Here is a 19324-nt window from a genome sequence, read left to right as displayed (position 1 = left end):
AGCCACAGCTGAAGGTGATTGAAAGTTGTCACATAATTCAAGTTCAGAATGGACTGCTTTATTTCATGTTTGTCATTGCCTTTAAATGATTAGCCCTTTGAATAAATGAATATTGCACTTGTCCCACTTCCAATTTCTTCAGACCCATTCAGAAAACAACACTGTACGTACACCTTTGCCAGCTATTAGATCAAAAAGCAGCAACAACAAGCCTTTCCATATAAGAGTTAGCCTGTATTACATGCGTTAAATGAGCTACTACATTGGCCACCTGGTTGTGTCTCGGACAGGAGACACATACTCACCCTCAGGGGCTTTGATGTGCTAGCCCTTCTGTCCACAACAGTTACTCCCACACAGCACCCCTGAGGCCCACCTGCTTTGGGGCTTTGCTGTCAATATCACCTCACTAGAGACATTCCCTAACCACTCTCCCTGTGCCCTTTCTCTTTTATTTTCTTTACATCAGTTATTGCCATCTGACATCTGTGTTTTGCTTATTTGTCAGCCAGTCTTCCCCCACTATATGAGCTCTTCACATACATACCTCCCAGTTCTATTAAATTCTTAATAATTTGTCATGCCTCCATACATCTTTTTAAAAAAGAATTAAAGATGTAGTTTTAGCGTACTGTGTAACCCCACCCTGATGGTAATCCCTTCTCTCATTGCTCAAAGTAATGATTATCATGAATTTGTTACTTACCAATCATGTTTTTAATACATTTGCCATATATCTGTATTTATATCTATATAGACATAGATATATAAAGTAACATTGTGCCTGTTTATGAACCTGAAATAACTGGTTTCAGCATGTCCGTTTCTATCTTGAGTTTGCTTTTTTAAATTGAGTGTATGGCGATTTCAACCATCTATTCATTTTTACTATTATATAGTGGTTCCCTATATGAATATAGTTCATTTATTCTCCAATTGTTGAAAGTTTAGGCTGTTTTTAATATTTTGCCACTACAAAAAAAAGTGGGCATTTTTTCATTTGCAAGTATTTCTCTAGGGAATGTTTTTTGAAGAAAAATTACCAAATCCTAGGTATGCTACTTATTCATATACATATTTATTTATTCCAAAGTGCTCTTTCTCATTCTTTTACTCATTTAAACTCACCAATATTGTATGAAAGTCCTTGTTTTTCCACATTCCTCCTCAGATTTGATATTAGCAAACTCTTAAAAATGTTTTTCTAATCTGAAATGTTTTCTTCTCGAATAATTTGATTTTTCTAATTACCGGTAGAGTTAAACACCTTTATTGGTTTATTCACTGTTCAGGTTCACTCTTTTGTAAACTGAAGAGCATGCTCTGCAGATTTCTTATTTGTACTATTAGATTTTTGTTTATTTGATATCCATTGGCATAGTTAATAAGTAAACATGTTTTTTAACAAAGACTAACACATTGCAGGCTCATTATGTTTTTTTGTTTGTTTTAGGGAAATGTTACTAATGTTGTCCTCAAAAAGTTCTAAAGAGCTCTGTAAAACAATTATGAACCTTCCTTCATTCATTGGCATTTAAGAAATGATACAACCTAATGACTAAATACTATAAAGTATCTAGTATGGTGGGATCTAGAGTCGGAGCTAGTACATGTGAATTGCTTACAACATGGATAGCTATTTTTGATTGAGGGTTATCTTTCCATTTGGTGACTATAAATAAATAAGTTCAATGTACCAGTAGTTGTTTATAGCTAAATGCTCAGTTCGTGTCATTTAACAAAGGTGTAAGAAGAGCATTTCCTGCAATGGTGACTCTTTCCTTCTTTTTTCTCATCCTCTAGGTTGTATCAGAGTAAGATGGACGGTAGCTTTGATTGTGATTGTGGTGAGCTGGAGCCACCTGATCACTAACAAAAGACATCTTCTGTTAACCAACAGCCACCAGGGCTTCCTGTTGAAATACACAGCAACAAAGGAAGAAAAGAGGCAAAACGGAAATAGTGCTTACCAGCACCTTAGAATGATGCTGCTCAGGACCAGTCCAACACTGAATGTATCTGCACTGTGAGGAGAATGTTCATAGAAGCCTGTTGTGTGCATATTTATTCACATTTTTGTTAAATGTTAAATCGTTTAGCACAGTAAATCTGAGTGCATAGTATGTCATTTCATTCCGTTTGAGTTTCTTGAGTGTTTTCTGTAAATGTCTGCAGAGTTGCTGCCCCTTTCTTGAACTATGAGTACTGCAATCTTTTTAATTCTCAATATGAGTAGAGCTTTTTGAGCTTTAAATCTAAGGGGAACTCAACGGGCCTGGTTGGCATATGCAATGAACATCAAGAAATCATCTTGCTGTGGAAGCAAAATTATTTTTCTTTTCCTTTTTTGAAAGATCTTTCCTTTTGATGTCAGTTTTCTTCCTTGTTTACACAAGTTCAACAATTCGAAAGGAAAAGGCAATAGTAGAGGTTTCAAAATGGCAGAGAAATTTGAAAGTCTCATGAACATTCATGGTTTTGATCTGGGCTCTAGGTATATGGACTTAAAACCATTGGGTTGTGGAGGCAATGGCTTGGTTTTTTCTGCTGTAGACAATGACTGTGACAAAAGAGTAGCCATCAAGAAAATTGTCCTTACTGATCCCCAAAGTGTCAAACATGCTCTACGTGAAATCAAAATTATTAGAAGACTTGACCATGATAACATTGTGAAAGTGTTTGAAATTCTTGGTCCTAGTGGAAGCCAGTTAACAGACGATGTGGGCTCTCTTACCGAACTGAACAGTGTTTACATTGTTCAGGAGTATATGGAGACAGACTTGGCCAATGTGCTGGAGCAGGGCCCTTTACTGGAAGAGCATGCCAGACTTTTCATGTATCAGCTGCTACGTGGGCTCAAATATATTCACTCTGCAAACGTACTGCACAGAGATCTCAAACCAGCTAATCTTTTCATTAATACTGAAGACTTGGTGCTGAAGATAGGTGACTTTGGTCTTGCACGGATCATGGATCCCCATTATTCCCATAAGGTAGGTGCAAAGCCAGCTGAGACAGATCTTTAAACTGATGTGTATCATCAGGAATAGGTCTTGTATTTTCTTTTATATTATGACAGATGTTTTTCCTTAACTGTGTTAAACTTTACATGGTACCTTTTTTTTTCTGATACAGATCTTTCAGTCAGAATCTGTGTTTAAAAGGAAGGTGGAGTGGGATCCTAATTACATAAAAATTCTTAAAAGTGTATGGTTATTTATTATAACTGAAACTCTCCCTTATTTAAAAGTGGGATATATTCTTAAGTGTGTAGGGCAGAATTGTGGTTCTATCTGAAGTTAAGAGGGGATGCTATTTGAACTTTTATGTCTTGTGTCCCTTTGAGTCTCTAGTATTCTGTTATGCCTTATTTAGGCACACTTAATTTAGTTTGCTATCTAAATTTGCATGAAGATAAAATGGGAAGTAAGAATAGCTAAAGGGATTCATAGTAACTGTACTTTAGGTAACCTTTTGCCTTCATAGAAGAAGTTAGTATTTTCTGAGTTGAACTTTGGTCTTTTAGTTTTCAAATGAAATTATCTGTGGGATCCTGATCTTTAAAATATTAAAGTGGAGCTGCTTTGGTTATAAAGAACCCCTAGTTAACATCTACCTTCATAATTTTTCAAGGTTGTTTTGAGGATGAAGTAACACAATATATGTATAACTGTTTTTGTTAAATGCTTTATAAATGTAAAGTAGCAAAATTGGTTAAGAGTGGGATATGTAGTAGAGCCAGTCCCCTGGGTTGTTAGTAAGGAGCTTGGCATTAGTTTAGAAGTAGCACCTTTGGTGTTCTTCTCTACCTTTCCCTCATTGATTTGAAACATGCCTGCTCCTTAATTAAGACCTGAAGTGAAAAATAGCTCCTCTTTTGAAACATGTTTTGAAAGTGTGACCTAGAATCAGCACTAAATTCTTACAGTATATTTTGGTTAGCAGACTTCATGTGAACATCATCTTATAGATTATATAATCCCAGGGGGAGTTTAAGCTCCTATTTAGCCAGAAAAGTATAAGCGCCTTAAAAATACAGAAACCAACTGTATTTTGTTAGGATCTCACAATTCGTTTTTATTGTTTTTTGTTTTGTTTCGTTTTTAAGTTCAGGGATTCAAGTTTTGTACTGTTCTTCAGCTAAAGAAAAAAACTGAACTATGTTTTTGTTTCTTTTTCAGGGTCATCTTTCTGAAGGATTGGTTACTAAATGGTACAGGTCTCCACGTCTTTTACTTTCTCCTAATAATTATACTAAAGCCATTGATATGTGGGCTGCAGGCTGCATCTTTGCTGAAATGCTGACTGGTAAAACCCTCTTTGCAGGTTAGAGATTTTAAAATATATGGAAAATTATCCAAAAGAGAAATAATTTTGCATGTATCTATGAAGCAAGAATTACATAAGATTTAAAACAATTGTAGTCTGGAATATTAAGAGAGAAAATGGTGTTTTTAATATTTAAAAAATTTAAAAAACTTATTCATATATTCACTGAATTGTTCACACAGCAAATACAGTCAGAATTTTAGTGTTCTTTTGTATTTATCTTAAACATAATGTTGTGTGTTTTTTTGTAAAATGTCTGTTTTTTTGAAAGAGATAGTGTGAGCAAGGGAGGGACGGGAGGTGGGGCTGGGAGAGAATCCCAAGCAGGCTCCACCCTGTCAGTGCAGAGACCCATGTGGGACTCCATCCCATGAACCATGAGAAACCTGAGCCAAAATCAAGAGTTAGATGCTTAACCAACTGAGCCACCCAGGCACCCCAAACATAATGTTGTATTTTTAGATTTATAATACTTGTTGGTAATCTGTGGTAAATGATACCTGAGTTGTATAATGCTGTCTGTTTTTGTCACTCGTAGTCAAAATTTTTAGCTATTGTTGAAAACCCAGTAATTGTTTGTCCACTATCATCCCTGTTGCCTGAACTGCCATGTCCTGTTGCTTGACTCCTTTGACCTTTCAGAAACAAGGAATTTTTTGCTGAGTTTGATGCTATGAGATTTTTCACTACATAGAAATAGTGAAGAATTTTGGTGAGAGGAAGAGAAAGAAAAAAGTGGTAATGTAAATGAGGGTATGAGCCTGAATCAGTGAGAAAAGTTTGATGACAGAAATTGTGTACATGCAAGAATTGGTGCAAAAAGTTGGATGGAAGCAAGGTGTCAAATAATGAAGGTATCTATGTCTAGTTAAGATGGGGCCAGAATACTTAGAAAGTAGGCAGAAGAATTCCATTTGGAAAACCAGGAAGTAGTAAGGTACTGAAGATTTTTTAGTTAGAGAACTGACATGATGGTGATTTAGGTCTTTTCTCTCTTTGGACATTATTGTTTTTCTCTCTAACCAGTCTTACTTAGAGTGGCCCTCCCACCACTCCCAGATTATGCTAAGAGCAGAAGAAAGGGCAGGGTCTGCTTACAAAAGAAGGATTACTAAAAGAAAGATAAGGGTGCATAGGAGAACACTATTGAAGAAAGGATGGTATGACTAAATGCCCTTTTCTCTTTTAATGCTGACATTTGCACTACTCAGCTTACGTAACATTGACCAATCATTTGTAGTTTTCCCCCTAAATTTATCTGAAATTTCTTCTGATATGTCTGATAGTGATTGAATTTCAATTTAGAAAACTGAGAAAATACCAGTTATTCCTGGAAACTAAATGCTTGAGTGGATTGAATCTTTTCCTAGAAACAATACTGTAATTGGAGGTTATATTCCTGATATTCAAGTACCTTCCAACATGTAAAATAATTACTGTATTATTTGTTGCTGTATGACCAACTGTCTCAAAATGTAGTTGCTTAAACAACAAACATTTATTATCTCATACTTTGTATGTGTCAGGAATTGGGAGGTGACTTCACTGGGTGGTTCTAATTCAGATTTGTTTAGTCAAGGTGTTGGTTAGGTCTGCAGTCATCTGAAGGCTTGACTGGGGCAGGAAGATCCACTTGTAGATAGCTTACTCGCATGACTTATTAGGAGGCCTCAGTTTGTCATCATATGGTCTTCTCTATAGGATTGCTTGAATGTCTTCATTATGTTGGATTCATGAAGCTGGCTTCCCCCAGAATGAATGATCCAAAAGAGAGCAAGGAGAAAGCTTCTGTATCTTAAAAAAAAAAAAAAAAAAAGTCCTGTCAGTATGTAATTCACATGCCATACACTTCACCCATTTAAGATATACAGTTCAGTATTTTGTAGCATATTCACAGGATTGTATAACTGTCTAATTTTGGAACATTTTTGTCCCCCCTAAAAGATAGCCTGTAACCATTAGCAGTTACTTTCCATTTCCCCCTTCTTCTAGCTCCTGGCAAACACTAAGCTACTTTATTTCTCTGTAGATTTGCCTGTTCTGGGTATTTCATGTAAATAAGTTATATAACAAGTGGCCTTGTGACTGACTTCTTTCACTTAATGTAATATTTTGGAGGTTCATCCATGTTATAACATGTATTAGTATGTCCTCTTCTTGTGGCTAAATAATTCCACTCTGTGTATGTGCCACACTTTGGTTATACATTCAGCAGTTTATGGAAATTTGGGTTATTTGTCCTTCTTGGTTATTGTTAATGATGCTACCATGTGCATCAGTGAACAGTTTTTGTGTAGTTTTATGTTTTCCATTCTGTTGGATTTGTATATACTTAAGAGTAGAATTACTGTGTCATATGATAACTCTATGTTTAACTTTTTGAAGAAATGCTAGACCATTTTCCAAAGTGGTTGTAACACTTTACATTCCCACCAGCAGTGTATGAGGGTTCTATTTTTCCACATTCTCACCAACATTAATTAAAATGTAGTCTGTCTTATATTCTTTTTGAATATGAAGTAGTATCTTATTGTGGTTTTGATTTGCATTTACCTAATGACTAATAATGTTGAGTGTGTGTTTATTGACAATGTGTCATTTTTGGAGAACTATCTAGATCCATTGCATATTTTTGTTTTTTAATTATTTAATGTTTATGTTTGGAGAGAGAGAGAGCATGAGCATGAGAAGGGGAAGGGGCAGAGAGAGAGGGAGACACAGAATCCAAAGTAGGTTCCAAGCTCTGAGCTGTCGGCACAGAGCCCAACGTGGGGCTCAAACCCATGAACCATGAGATCATGACCTGAGCTGAAGTTGGACACTTAACCGACTGAGCCACCCAGGTGCCCCTCCATTGCATATTTTTAAATTGGGTTGTTTGTATTTTATATTTGAGGTATAAGAGTTCTTTATATATTCTGGATACAAATCATTGAATCAGAAAAATGATTTGAATATATTTTCTCCCATTCCACAGGTTCTCTTTTTACATTCTAGATGGTGTCTTTGGAAACAAAAGATTTTAGTTCTGATGAGGTCTATTTTATCTATTTTTTTTCTTTTGTCACTTTTGCTTTTGGTGTCATATATATGAAATTATTGCCTGAGCCCTAAGAATTTTATAGTTTTAGTTTTTGAATTTAGGTCTGTGATCCATTCTGGGCTCATTTTTGTATATGGTGTGAGGTAGGATTTAACTTTATTATTTTGGATGTAGATATCCAGTTATTCCAGCACCATTTGCTGAAAACATTATTCTTTCTGATTGAATTATTTTGGCCCTCTTGTCAAAAACCAGCTGACCCTAAATGCAGCATGTCTTTTTGTGACCTAGACTCAAAAGTGACACACTGTCATTTCAGCTTTATTTTATGCATTAGAAATAAGTCATCTAAGTATACCTCACACTCAAAGGGAGGGAAGTTGGATTCCACCTTTTGAAGGGAAGAGTACCAAAAAATTTGTGGACATTTTTTTTTTTAAGTGGGTTCTACAGGGCACCTGCATGGCTCAGTCGGTTAAGTGTTTGACTTTGGCTCGGGTCCTGATCTCATAGTTAATGAGTTCGAGCCCTGCATTGGGCTCTGTGCTGACAGCTCAGAGCCTGGATCCTGCTTCAGATTCTGCATCTACCCGTCTCTCTGCTCCTCCTCCACTCACATTCAGTATCTTTCTCTCTCAAAAATAAACGTGAAAACAGTATAAAATAAAGTGGATTCTACACATAATGAGGGGCTTGAACTCAGGATCCTGAGATCAAAAGTTGCATGGTCTAATGATTGAGCCAGCCAGGCACCCAAATTTGTGGACATATTTTAATGCTGCCACAATAATGAATATTTTATCAGGAAAACTAGCTTGTTTATAATTGTTATATCATGCTCTAAGTCATTTGAAATGGGGTCAGAACTTAATGCTATATTGATTATTCATTCAGCATATTCAGAATTGTTCAAGTATAGCAATAAAAATAATTGGATTAAACAACACCTTTAAATAACAATATTTTGATCTTACACCCATGTAAACTTTAAACAGTTAATGAGAATTATATGTAAAATAATTTGAAAGATCCAGTTTTAATTCTCTTCTCCTTTATTGGTAAATTTGTGAGCCATTCAACAAAAGCAGCATGAGGGAGATGTTTATTAGATAGAGGCCTCAAATGAACAGAGCAATAAAAGACACCCACTGAAATGTCTAATAGCATCTCATATTTAACCTATCCAAAACTGAACTGGTATTTCTCCCTCCTTTCTTTTTCTGCTGTCTTCCTCATCTGTGTAAACCAGATCCACTTTTTAGTTGCCAAGGCAAACATCTTGGCTTCATTTTTCACTTTGGTCAGTACAGAGTCTATGGACTCTTCCTTTGAAATATATTCAGAATCTAACTGCTTGTTATTATCTCTATTAGCTTCCCACCTCCCTTTGGTTCAGTCAACCACTGTGTCTCTCCTGGTCTATTGCAGGATTTTTAACTGTCTTTCCTGCTTTAATATTTGCTGTCTGTAGCCTAATTACCACATAGTAGCCATGGTATTTCTCTGAAAACATAAATCAAAACATGCCATTTTTCTACTTGAAATTCTGTAATGTCTCCATATCAAATTCAGGATAAAACATACCCTTTGTGTTCTGGTACCATTCTGACTTTATCTTCTATTCCCTGCAGCCATTCTGTTTCAGCTACACTTAACTGTTGTTTCTTGGACAAGCCCTCTGTCTCTTATGGGCCTTTGGGCCTTTCCCCATCTTTCTGTAACTCCTTTCCTCCATATGAATGCATGGTGTGTTCTCCAACTTCTTTAATTTTCAGCATTTCCAAGGAAGGAGGCCTTCCTTGGTCATCCTGCATAAATTAATAATCCTGCCCCTAACACTGCTATTTATCCTCCCTGCTTACTCTATTTTTCTTCATGGCATTTGACATAAATGTTGACAGAGTTATTATCTGTTTTTCTCCACTAGATTGTAAGCTCCGTGAAGACAGAGGTTTGGTCTTTTTTGTTTCATAGGTGTATTTCTTTTAACTTTTTTTTTTTTAATGTTTATTTTTGAGAGAGACAGATTGTGAGTTGGGGAGGGGAAGAAAGCAAGGGAGACACAGCATCCAAAGCAGGCTCCAGGCTCTGAACTGGCAGCAAAGAGCCTAACATGGGGCTCAAATTCACAAACCGGTGATATCATGACCTGAGCCCAAGTCAGCCACTTAACTGACTGAGCCACCCAGGTGCCCTCATAGCTGTATTTTAAAGTACCTTGCTCATAGTAGGAACCCCAAGAAAAATTTGGGAGATTGAATGGATTCTAGAAATTCGTGGAAAGGCAAACTGAATGGTTTTCTTTAGTCACCATTTAGCTTAAAGTTCCCCCTTTTATTTATTTAGTTTTTTAATGCTTATTTATTTTTGAGAGAGAGAGAGAGAGACAGAGTGTGAGTGGGGGAAGGGCAGAGAGAGAGGGAGGCAAAAAATCTGAAACGCTCCAGGCTCCAGGTTCTGAGCCGTCAGCACAGATCTGGACACGGGGTAGAACTCACAAACTGTGAGATCATGATCTGACCTGAGCCAAAGTTGGGCACCCAACCTGCTGAGCCACCCAGGCACCTCTTCCCGCTTTTATTTCTTTAATACTGGTTCTGAAATGGCTACCTGAGCGTAACCTATAACTATAAAACTTCTTGTTGTGCAGATCTGGTCCAGCCATCCATTTTACTGGTGATGAAATGAAGCCTTTATCATCCTAAGTATGCCCAGAGGTATAGCCAGTTAATTAGCGATACAGCCACAACTAGAATCCATGTGTCTGAATCCCAGTTCATTGCTTTCTTCACTACTTTATGATGCCTTAATTTAAGGCTAAACATAAAGTGTCAGTTTCTTATGGCAACAAAGCAGCCAAAAGTAAATATGTCAGTGAGCTGAAATTGGAATAGATCTGCTTTTTGAGTAGATTGATGGTATTCAAAGTAAAGAAACATGCTGATTAAGGATTCAGTTAAAACCGTTTTCCTCCCAGTGGTCATTACAGTATTTAAGTTAGTTTCCTATAACTTTAGAATGTCTTTTGCAAATAAGTAAGCCTTGAGGAATATGTTTATATTGTATTTGATGTTTATCTAATTTCAGGTGCACATGAACTTGAACAGATGCAGCTGATTTTAGAATCTATTCCTGTAGTACATGAGGAAGATCGTCAGGAGCTTCTCAGCGTAATTCCAGTTTACATTAGAAATGACATGACTGAGCCACACAAACCTTTAACTCAGCTGCTTCCAGGAATTAGTCGAGAAGGTATTGTTACTCAAGAGTAACCATCATGTAATGGGGTGTGTGTGTGTATGTGTGTGCATGTGCGTGGACACTTGTGCACATGCATGCATGCAAAAAGTCTTTAGACATTAAGATATATCTAAAATTTCAACACTTACTTTCCCTTTCCCTGACTCTTAAAGAGGGATATCTTTCTTTGTTCCTCTGAATAATTTTTCAGATTGAATAAACTGAACCCCTCTCCTGGTTCTAACTCCATCTACTTTTTTAGCTTGCGCCTCTGATTCTCTGGCATAGGTGAGCATCTAGAAACACTGTCCCTCATTAAGCTAAAATGTTCTGTGAGGGTTATATGATCAGTTGGGTATGAATATGCATGTTATTTACATATGAAAGTGAATTGAGTTGGGAGAAAGCAAAGGCTTCTGGGCAAGGAAGTAGAGGAAAGAGCAAAACTCCATATGAGCAAACACATTACATTAGAGTTTGCAGGTTCGTGTTAGGAATATTAGGTGCTAAATATGAGAATTTGTGCAAGCTTGAAAGGGGTAGGAACTTAGAATCAAAACTTTGTTGACCATTAACACAATAATTTTATGTTTCAAAAAAGAGTTACATGTCTTCAGGATTTGTTGATATAAATAATATACAAAAGTCTTTAACTCTTGTAGTGGTTACCTGTAGTAAGATAATTTTTTTAAAATTTTATTTTTAAATAATCTCTGCACCCAATGTGGGGCTCGAACTCAACCCCCAGATCAAGAGTTGCATGCTGTATTGACTGAGCCAGCCAGGTGCCCCAGGATAACATTTTTTTAAGGATGAGCATTGGACATAAGGAAAATCTTTCTTAAAAGTTGATTGTGTCTTATATTTTTAAGAATTATCATATTAAGATACATCGATGTCAGTATCGTATAGTTCTCTCATGAATCAAGTTAGGGATATATAGTTGTTTCTCTTAATTACATATCCATTATTCATGTTACCCACTCTGATCACTATATGTGGTTTGGGTTAGTGTGTATCAAAGTGTTTTAAAGTAGCAAGTGTTTTGAGAAATAGGCACTGGATGGGGATATCATAATGACATTTTGTTTTCTTCACTTGTGCTTAGAACCTATATAGTAAATGCCTAAGTAATGAGGAAGCAGCTGTATTTAATTTCAGCAGGTTTTGTAGGCTTCCTTTTCAATAGTTCTACATTCCTAACCAGTCTTCAAGTCTTATCTTCACATTCAGATTCCAGTGCGCTGTCTTGCTCCTGACCTTGTAGCCATGTCATGACACCCTTTTTCGTAACTGAACAGTAGTCACGTAGCATTGGACTGTGCCTCAGAATCCTCTGTGGGAGAATTTTTTTTTGAGAGAGAGAGTGAACGAGAATGAGAACACAAGATGGGGACAGGGGCAGCAGGAGAGAGGGAGAGCATCTGAAGCAGACTCTGTACTCAGCTTGATGCTACGACCCAGGGAGCATGACCTGAGCTGAAATCAAGAGTCCGATGCTCAACTGACTGAGCCACCCAGGTGTCCCAAGTGGGAGCTTCTTAAAAATGCAGACTGTTTGGTCAGAATCCGGAGGTAAGGTGGGGAGTAGAGCAGGTGTCTGTTTTTAAAGCCCTCTACAGGTGTGGCCCCACTCAGCCAGGTTGAGAGACATTGCTCAGGAATAACCTTGATTGGCTTTGATCCGTTGTCGCTATTGCTGTGTCTTATCCAAAGAGGCAAGCTAGTAATAATGTAGGACATTGCTGTTGAAGCATTTGCAGGCTAGCCAAACTTGAATCTTGTATTTCCCCTACCCTCATTAGGGTCAGGACCATGTCTTAGTTGATTGTAAATCAACTTGAATATTTGCCTGATGGCTGGGATTTATTCATAATGCATTGAATGTATGTCTTTCATAATGGGTTAATTAACCATCAGCCAAAGATCCTTGGTATTCACAAGTAGCGGAACTATGCTTACATACAAGTGCAGTGCAGAGTTTTTAAATTTCCTGAAACTAAAGATATGTTGTGTAGATGTGCTCTACACCAGTTTCTTCTTAATCAAGATTAACATTGGAGTTTTATTTTTGGAACAGAGCACATTCTGAGGCAATGGGGACTTCATAAGAAATACATGTTCTTTTCTCCCACTCTGTTCATGATCTTCAGAGGAAAAAGCCAAACAAGATTAAGTACATATGAATTAACATGTAATAATGAAGACAATTAAGAACCCTAGTGGTCTTTTTTTTTTTAATTTTTTTTTTACTGTTTATTTATTTTTGAGACAGAGAGAGACAGAGCATGAATGGGGGAGGGTCAGAGAGAGAGGGAGACACAGAATCCGAAACAGGCTCCAGGCTCTGAGCTATCAGCACAGAGCCCGACGCGGGGCTCTAACTCACCGACCACGAGATCATGACCTGAGCCGAAGTCGGACGCTTAACCGACTGAGCCACCCAGGCACCCCAGAACCCTAGTGGTCTTCATCTTTCAGTGAAATAATCTTTTTTTCATTTCCCCCTATACTTATCTCTCATCCTCCCTTTTGCTTTCTCACATCAAAATTTTTTTTATGTCTTAGCACACTTCAACACCATCATAGCAAATAGATTTATTTCCTTTAGAGCAGTGCTGTCCAATAGAACTTTCTGTAATTATGGAAATAGTCTATGTATGTGTATATTGCATGCACTTGGGAGCTCAGCCTAGCTAGTTTCTTTGTTATCTCTTCCTCTTTCCACCTGCTGCTAGGTGTTCCCAAATGCTAGGGATTTGAGTATATTCCCCTTGTGTATTGGGATATGTATTTCCCTTCTGAGAATGGTGATTGTGCTGGGTCAGCCCTTCATAACTGTGCCTTAGCGTCTCTCTTGCCTTGTGACACATGGTCCCTGGGCTAATTAAGATGGACTCTTTTGCAAGACAACCAAGAACAGCTTGATGTATTGTGAAATGACTTCCTAGATTAGGGTAATATGATAAGAGGAGGATAAGGGAGAGGAGAGGAAGAGGCCTCAGCACTGGGCCACTGCAGGGCCTGAATAGCAGTGAGTCTTAGTTTCTATAGTCTTTATTGGAGTGATTGAGTATTGAATGAGATAATGTATATGAAAACACTTTGTAAAATATAAAAGGCTGTAAAAAATCAGCTATTGTTTACATTAATGAGAAATCGGGAATTGAAAATGGAAGAATTATCTTTTCCTTAGAGACAGAGGTAAAGATACAAGGGTGTGTGACAGGCCATAGTGAAGAACTAGGGATTGAGGTAAATGTGAAGTGGGTTTATCTGTTGAGAATGATAGTGTAAAGAGATGGTGTGGAACATTGCTGAGCAATAGCAAAGGCCAAATTGCAGTTCCACAGTATGAATTTGTAGTGAGCCGTGGGTGTGATTTTGCATATAGCTTTCATCAGGCCTGTACGGCTAGGGAGCAGAGAAAGTAGATGGGGGAAATCACTCAAAGTTGAAGATTGGTATAAATCATAAGGCATACAAGTGTGTGGTGGTGTAAGGGCAACCTTCAGGCTGGTGACAGTGTGGTTCAGGCTGAGTTAGCAGCTTCGGAAGGCCCAGTGATTGATGTGAGACAGAGATCAACAAATTAGTACAGCAGCTAGTCAGTGAGATAAGGGAAGGAAAGGGGAAAGTGTTTTTTATTAAGCACTAGACACTATGCTTTACATTTAATTTTTATACCTTATAAGATATCTGTCAATATACCCATTTTATACATGAAGAAACTGAAGTTCAAGTTTAAGTAATCTGTCTAGCTCTTGACAGCTAGGGAGTAATTCAGTTAAGCTTGTGAGTTGCAGAGCTGAGATTACGACCTATAGTATTAGGTTGAACCATATGAAATTGCTGTCATTTGCCCATTTTTGACTGACAAAAATAGAAGTTTCAGATGATTCAACTTAATATATTCTTTTTTTTTTTTGTAACTGAGCATAATAGGAGATTGGGGTACATTTCAAATATTTATTAAGATTATTGAATAGGTATCCTTTTAATCTGTAAATCAGTTTTATTTCACTGATAAATTAATTTACCTTTTAATTGTATAATCCCTTTTATCCTCTACATTGGTTGGCAGACCTCCAGTACAGTTAAGGTGTTTTATCTCTTTCTTTTGCAGCACTGGATTTCCTGGAACAAATTCTGACATTTAGCCCAATGGATCGGTTGACTGCAGAGGAAGCGCTTTCTCATCCTTACATGAGCATATATTCTTTTCCAATGGATGAGCCAATTTCCAGTCATCCTTTTCATATTGAAGATGAAGTTGATGATATTTTGCTTATGGATGAAACTCATAGTCACATTTATAACTGGGAAAGGTAAATTGATGCTAAGGTAGAAAAATACAATTTATTATATTTTCACAACAGTGTACTAATTACTATATGATCACAGCCCACTTATTATGTGAGTTTTATTTTTAAATTATGGTAAGACAATGTAGATCTCTTAAAAATTTACTGATGGGGGGCGCCTGGATGGGTGGCTCAGTCAGTTCAGTGTCAAACTCCTGATTTTGGCTCAGGTCATGATCTCACAGTTTGAAAGTTTGAGCCCCGTGTGGGGCTCTGTGCTGACAGTACAGAGTTGGCTTGGGATTCTCTCTGTCTGCCCCTCCCTTGCTTGCTCGCTCTCTCACAATAAATAAATTAAAAAAAATAATTAGTGATGGTCCCTTGGGGTTTCTGCTAAACTTAATATCTTTGAATAGCCTTTATGTAATTTAAATATTAATAGTTACTATTTAAGATGTTGGATGACAAGACTCAACCTTAATCCAGTAAGGTATCTGCATAATGTCTCAAATCTTTACATATAATCTCTTGTATCTTAGGATAGCAATTATTTTGATTCATGGTATATGCTATTCAAATCTGTTTTCCTGATGACATAAAATTAACTTTCGGGGGAAATCTGGGTGGCTCAGTTGGTTAAGCATCCAACTTCAGCTTGGGTCATGATCTCACGGTTTGTGAGTTTGAGCCCCATGTTGGGCTCTGTGCTGACAGCTCAGAGCCTAGAACCTGCTTCGGATTCTGTGTCTCCCTCTCTCTGCCCCTCCCCCTGCTCATACTCTGTCTTTCTCTGTCTCTTTCAAAAATAAATAATAAACACTAAAAAATTTTAAAAAAAAACTTCAGTTAACATAGGTCCAGTATAAGGGACTTTTCTATTTTGAATAGTATCAAATATCAAAATGGGTAATATCATACATTTGAGTTAAAAATTTTTTTCCCTCCGCTTTCTTTTAGGATTTCTAAATTTCTGGAGAAATTTAGGTATAATTTTGCTTCACAGTAAGGTTGTAGCATATAATAATGGATCGATGTTGTTTAAAATCTTCAGATAATTTTGATATTTAGCCACTAGGTGTTAAGTCACTAATGACAGTCGTAAAACTTTAAAATTTCATATATTTCTTTGTTTAAAAGAAAAATCATTAAATTAGTTTGTGAAGTCATTGCATTTTCCTCCTAAAATGTTCAGGTATTTGTATGTTTACACACCTCTGCCAATGACCATTTTGTCCACATGAACATTTCTACTACCTGTGTATAGTAGGTACATAACCAGATGTCTTCTAATATCTTTCCTAGTCTCTCTTCCCCATCCCCCAACCATTTGTGTGTGTCTCCCAGTCTGCTGCTAGTTGGGCATGAATGGTCACCTCACTGTGATATGTCAGTAAGAGGATACCGTATTTGGTAGTGCTTATACATGGAGAGGTTTTTTTCTATTCATTATGAGTGCTAGGAAGCCTTCCTTTTTTTCTAGTCTGACTTGGTACCAGTACAGTGAAAATCTGTAAGAGACCTGATTAAGATTAGAGACATTCATTTTGTGGCCACAGAGTGTTTTTTCTGTGTATGAAACTGTTGGACTTGAACCATAGACATGCCAGTCACTCAGATGTTTATCTATAGCTGTATTTGAGGTGGATGAAAAATAAAGAAAAGATGGAATAATTGTAAAATGGTATTTCATCTTAAATTTAAAAATGGAGGGCTCAGAATTTTGTTATAATCATAGGCTTCATTGGTAATTACCAAAATTGCCTTTTATTACTTTATGTAGTAATAGATCTTACCTATCCATTAAAGTTAGGAGTTACACTCCTGTTATCCCTGCATAGACCTAGCAGAGTGCTTTCCCCTAAAAGGCACTCAGTGAATTTGAAAATGAAATCATACCCCTGCACTAATAGTAATGTATTCATTTTTTTCAGGTACCACGATTGCCAATTTTCAGAGCATGATTGGCCTATACATAACAACTTTGATATTGATGAAGTTCAGCTTGACCCAAGAGCTCTGTCTGATGTCACTGATGAAGAAGAAGTACAAGTCGATCCTCGAAAATATTTGGATGGAGATCGTGAGAAGTATTTGGAGGATCCTGCTTTCGATACGAATTACTCTACCGAGCCTTGTTGGCAGTACCCAGATCATCATGAAAACAAATATTGTGATCTGGAGTGTAGCCATACTTGTAACTACAAAACAAGGTCATCATCTTATTTAGATAACTTAGTTTGGAGAGAGAGTGAAGTTAACCATTATTATGAACCCAAGCTTATCATAGATCTTTCCAATTGGAAAGAACAAAGCAAAGAAAAGTCTGATAAGAAAGGCAAGTCCAAATGTGAAAGGAATGGATTGGTTAAAGCCCAGATAGCTCTAGAGGAAGCATCACAGCAACTGGCTGAAAAAGAAAGGGAAAAGAATCAGGGATTTGACTTTGATTCCTTTATTGCAGGAACTATTCAACTTAGTTCACAACATGAACCTACTGATGTTGTTGATAAATTGAATGACTTGAATAGCTCAGTGTCCCAACTAGAATTGAAAAGTTTGATATCAAAGTCAGTAAGCCGAGAAAAACAGGAAAAAGGCATGGCAAATTTGGCTCAGTTAGAAGCCTTGTACCAGTCTTCTTGGGATAGCCAGTTTGTGGGTGGTGGGGAGGACTGTTTTCTTATAAATCAGTTTTGTTGTGAGGTAAGGAAGGATGAACAAATTGAGAAGGAAAACACTTATACCAGTTACCTGGACAAGTTCTTTAGCAGGAAAGAAGATACCGAAATGCTAGAAACTGAGCCAGTAGAGGATGGGAAGCTTGGGGAGAGAGGACATGAGGAAGGATTTCTGAACAACAGTGGGGAGTTCCTCTTTAACAAGCAGCTCGAATCCATAGGCATCCCGCAGTTTCACAGTCCAGTTGGGTCCCCACTGAAGTCAATCCAGGCCACCTTAACACCTTCTGCTATGAAATCTTCCCCTCAGATTCCTCATAAGACATACAGCAGCATTCTGAAACATCTGAACTAAAACACTCAGCAGACATTTCTCTTTGTATTCTTCATGAAATGTGTTTTGTCTTTTTTATTACTAGTGTTTAAGTCATTTTTTTACTTGAATCATATGGTGTCATTTAGAAAGGATTTTATTAGTTCTTGGTTTTTAAAATCCAGACTTTTTTTCTACATGTGAGATGGTTTTCATTTTAACTGGCATGTCGTTTGCACACAAAAATAAAGAATAGAGCAAAATAATGCAATGCAGGAGGAGACAAAAGAAATGCACTAAGACAAGTAAAAAACATTCTCTCATAGAACAATGATCTGTTTTACAGGAAACAAAAATCTTGCCTTGAAATTTACACAGTGAGACTGTACATAATTGCATGAAAATATCTATTTTTTTCCTAAAACATTTTTCATTCATGAGTATTTTCAAGTTTTTCATACTGTACACATTTCTTAAAACACATGATACCAGCAGCAACTGAAAATGAATGCCGAATTTGGTACACATGTGTTATCTACCTCAAGGTAACAAAAGTATGTGGCAAAACATATACCATCCATAGTGCTTCACACATGCACTTCTATTTAGCCAGCGTTTATTGTAGTAAACTATTAATAAGATTCACGCACCGTTTATAAATGTTCTGGTATGCATTCTTTATAGTGAAGTGTTACTACATCACATCTTATTTATTTTAGAAAATCAGTATATTTTCTGTATTTAATTATAAAAAGTTGACTTAGTTTTTGAAATTTATTTGCAAATACACTTTTTCCATTTGGCACTATGGTTTGTTGCCTACTTAGCTGAATATATAATGTCGGCTCATCCTAAGGCTGTCCACGTACTTAATTTACTTTCGTATTCATTTTAAGTAAAGCGCTCACTGTGTATAGGAATTTGTATTTTGGAGGTGCTTGATCTATCTACAAAGAAACATTAGGAATTACTTTATTATAAAATGCTCCTAGAAGTCTTAACTGTGTTTATTTTTAAACAAAACAAATTGTAATGTTAGACTTGTGTGCATGGAAGTAATTAAGGTACATCATTATTGTAGTTTAAAAGTTGTACATGATAAGACATATTTTGTTTTTACTGTATGTTTTTACTGAATGATCTGTTCCCCATCCCAAGGCAAGCATGAATAAAATTAGGTTAAATATAGCATGTGGTATTGGAGTCTCTTAGAATTTGTTTCATCTATTTTATTTTATTGAATACTGTCGGTATCTTTAGTTATCCTGTTCAAAGAAAAGGACAAATAAACATGGCCAGCAACTATGGCTCCTGTTGAACTCTTTAGGGTAGTGCAGGAAAAGTAAAAATTACTAGCAAATTCTTTATCTAGTCTCACCTTTCAGCAAAATTGTGGCTGTACTTTAGACTATGTTAG

At 36.8% G+C, this 19324-nt stretch overlaps 1 protein-coding gene across 3 annotated transcripts in view; it reads left to right on the top strand.

The window, feature by feature from the left end:
- Positions 1-19095, top strand: part of MAPK6 (mitogen-activated protein kinase 6) — a 36385-nt gene extending 17290 nt beyond the window's left edge. For all 3 annotated transcript variants that reach the window (XM_053224006.1, XM_015063482.3, XM_053224007.1), the window contains exons 2-6: positions 1804-2993; positions 4182-4326; positions 10460-10624; positions 14739-14940; positions 16848-19095. In XM_053224006.1, the coding sequence (XP_053079981.1) occupies positions 2439-2993; positions 4182-4326; positions 10460-10624; positions 14739-14940; positions 16848-17949 (2169 nt within the window). In that variant the 5' untranslated portion in view covers positions 1804-2438 and the 3' untranslated portion in view covers positions 17950-19095. The remainder of the gene's footprint in view (positions 1-1803; positions 2994-4181; positions 4327-10459; positions 10625-14738; positions 14941-16847) is intronic.
- The last annotated feature ends 229 nt before the right edge of the window (positions 19096-19324 follow it).

This window comes from Acinonyx jubatus, chromosome B3, assembly GCF_027475565.1.
Source record: "Acinonyx jubatus isolate Ajub_Pintada_27869175 chromosome B3, VMU_Ajub_asm_v1.0, whole genome shotgun sequence".
Classification (NCBI taxonomy): Eukaryota; Metazoa; Chordata; class Mammalia; order Carnivora; family Felidae; genus Acinonyx; species Acinonyx jubatus.
This window is presented reverse-complemented; position numbering and strand designations above follow the sequence as displayed.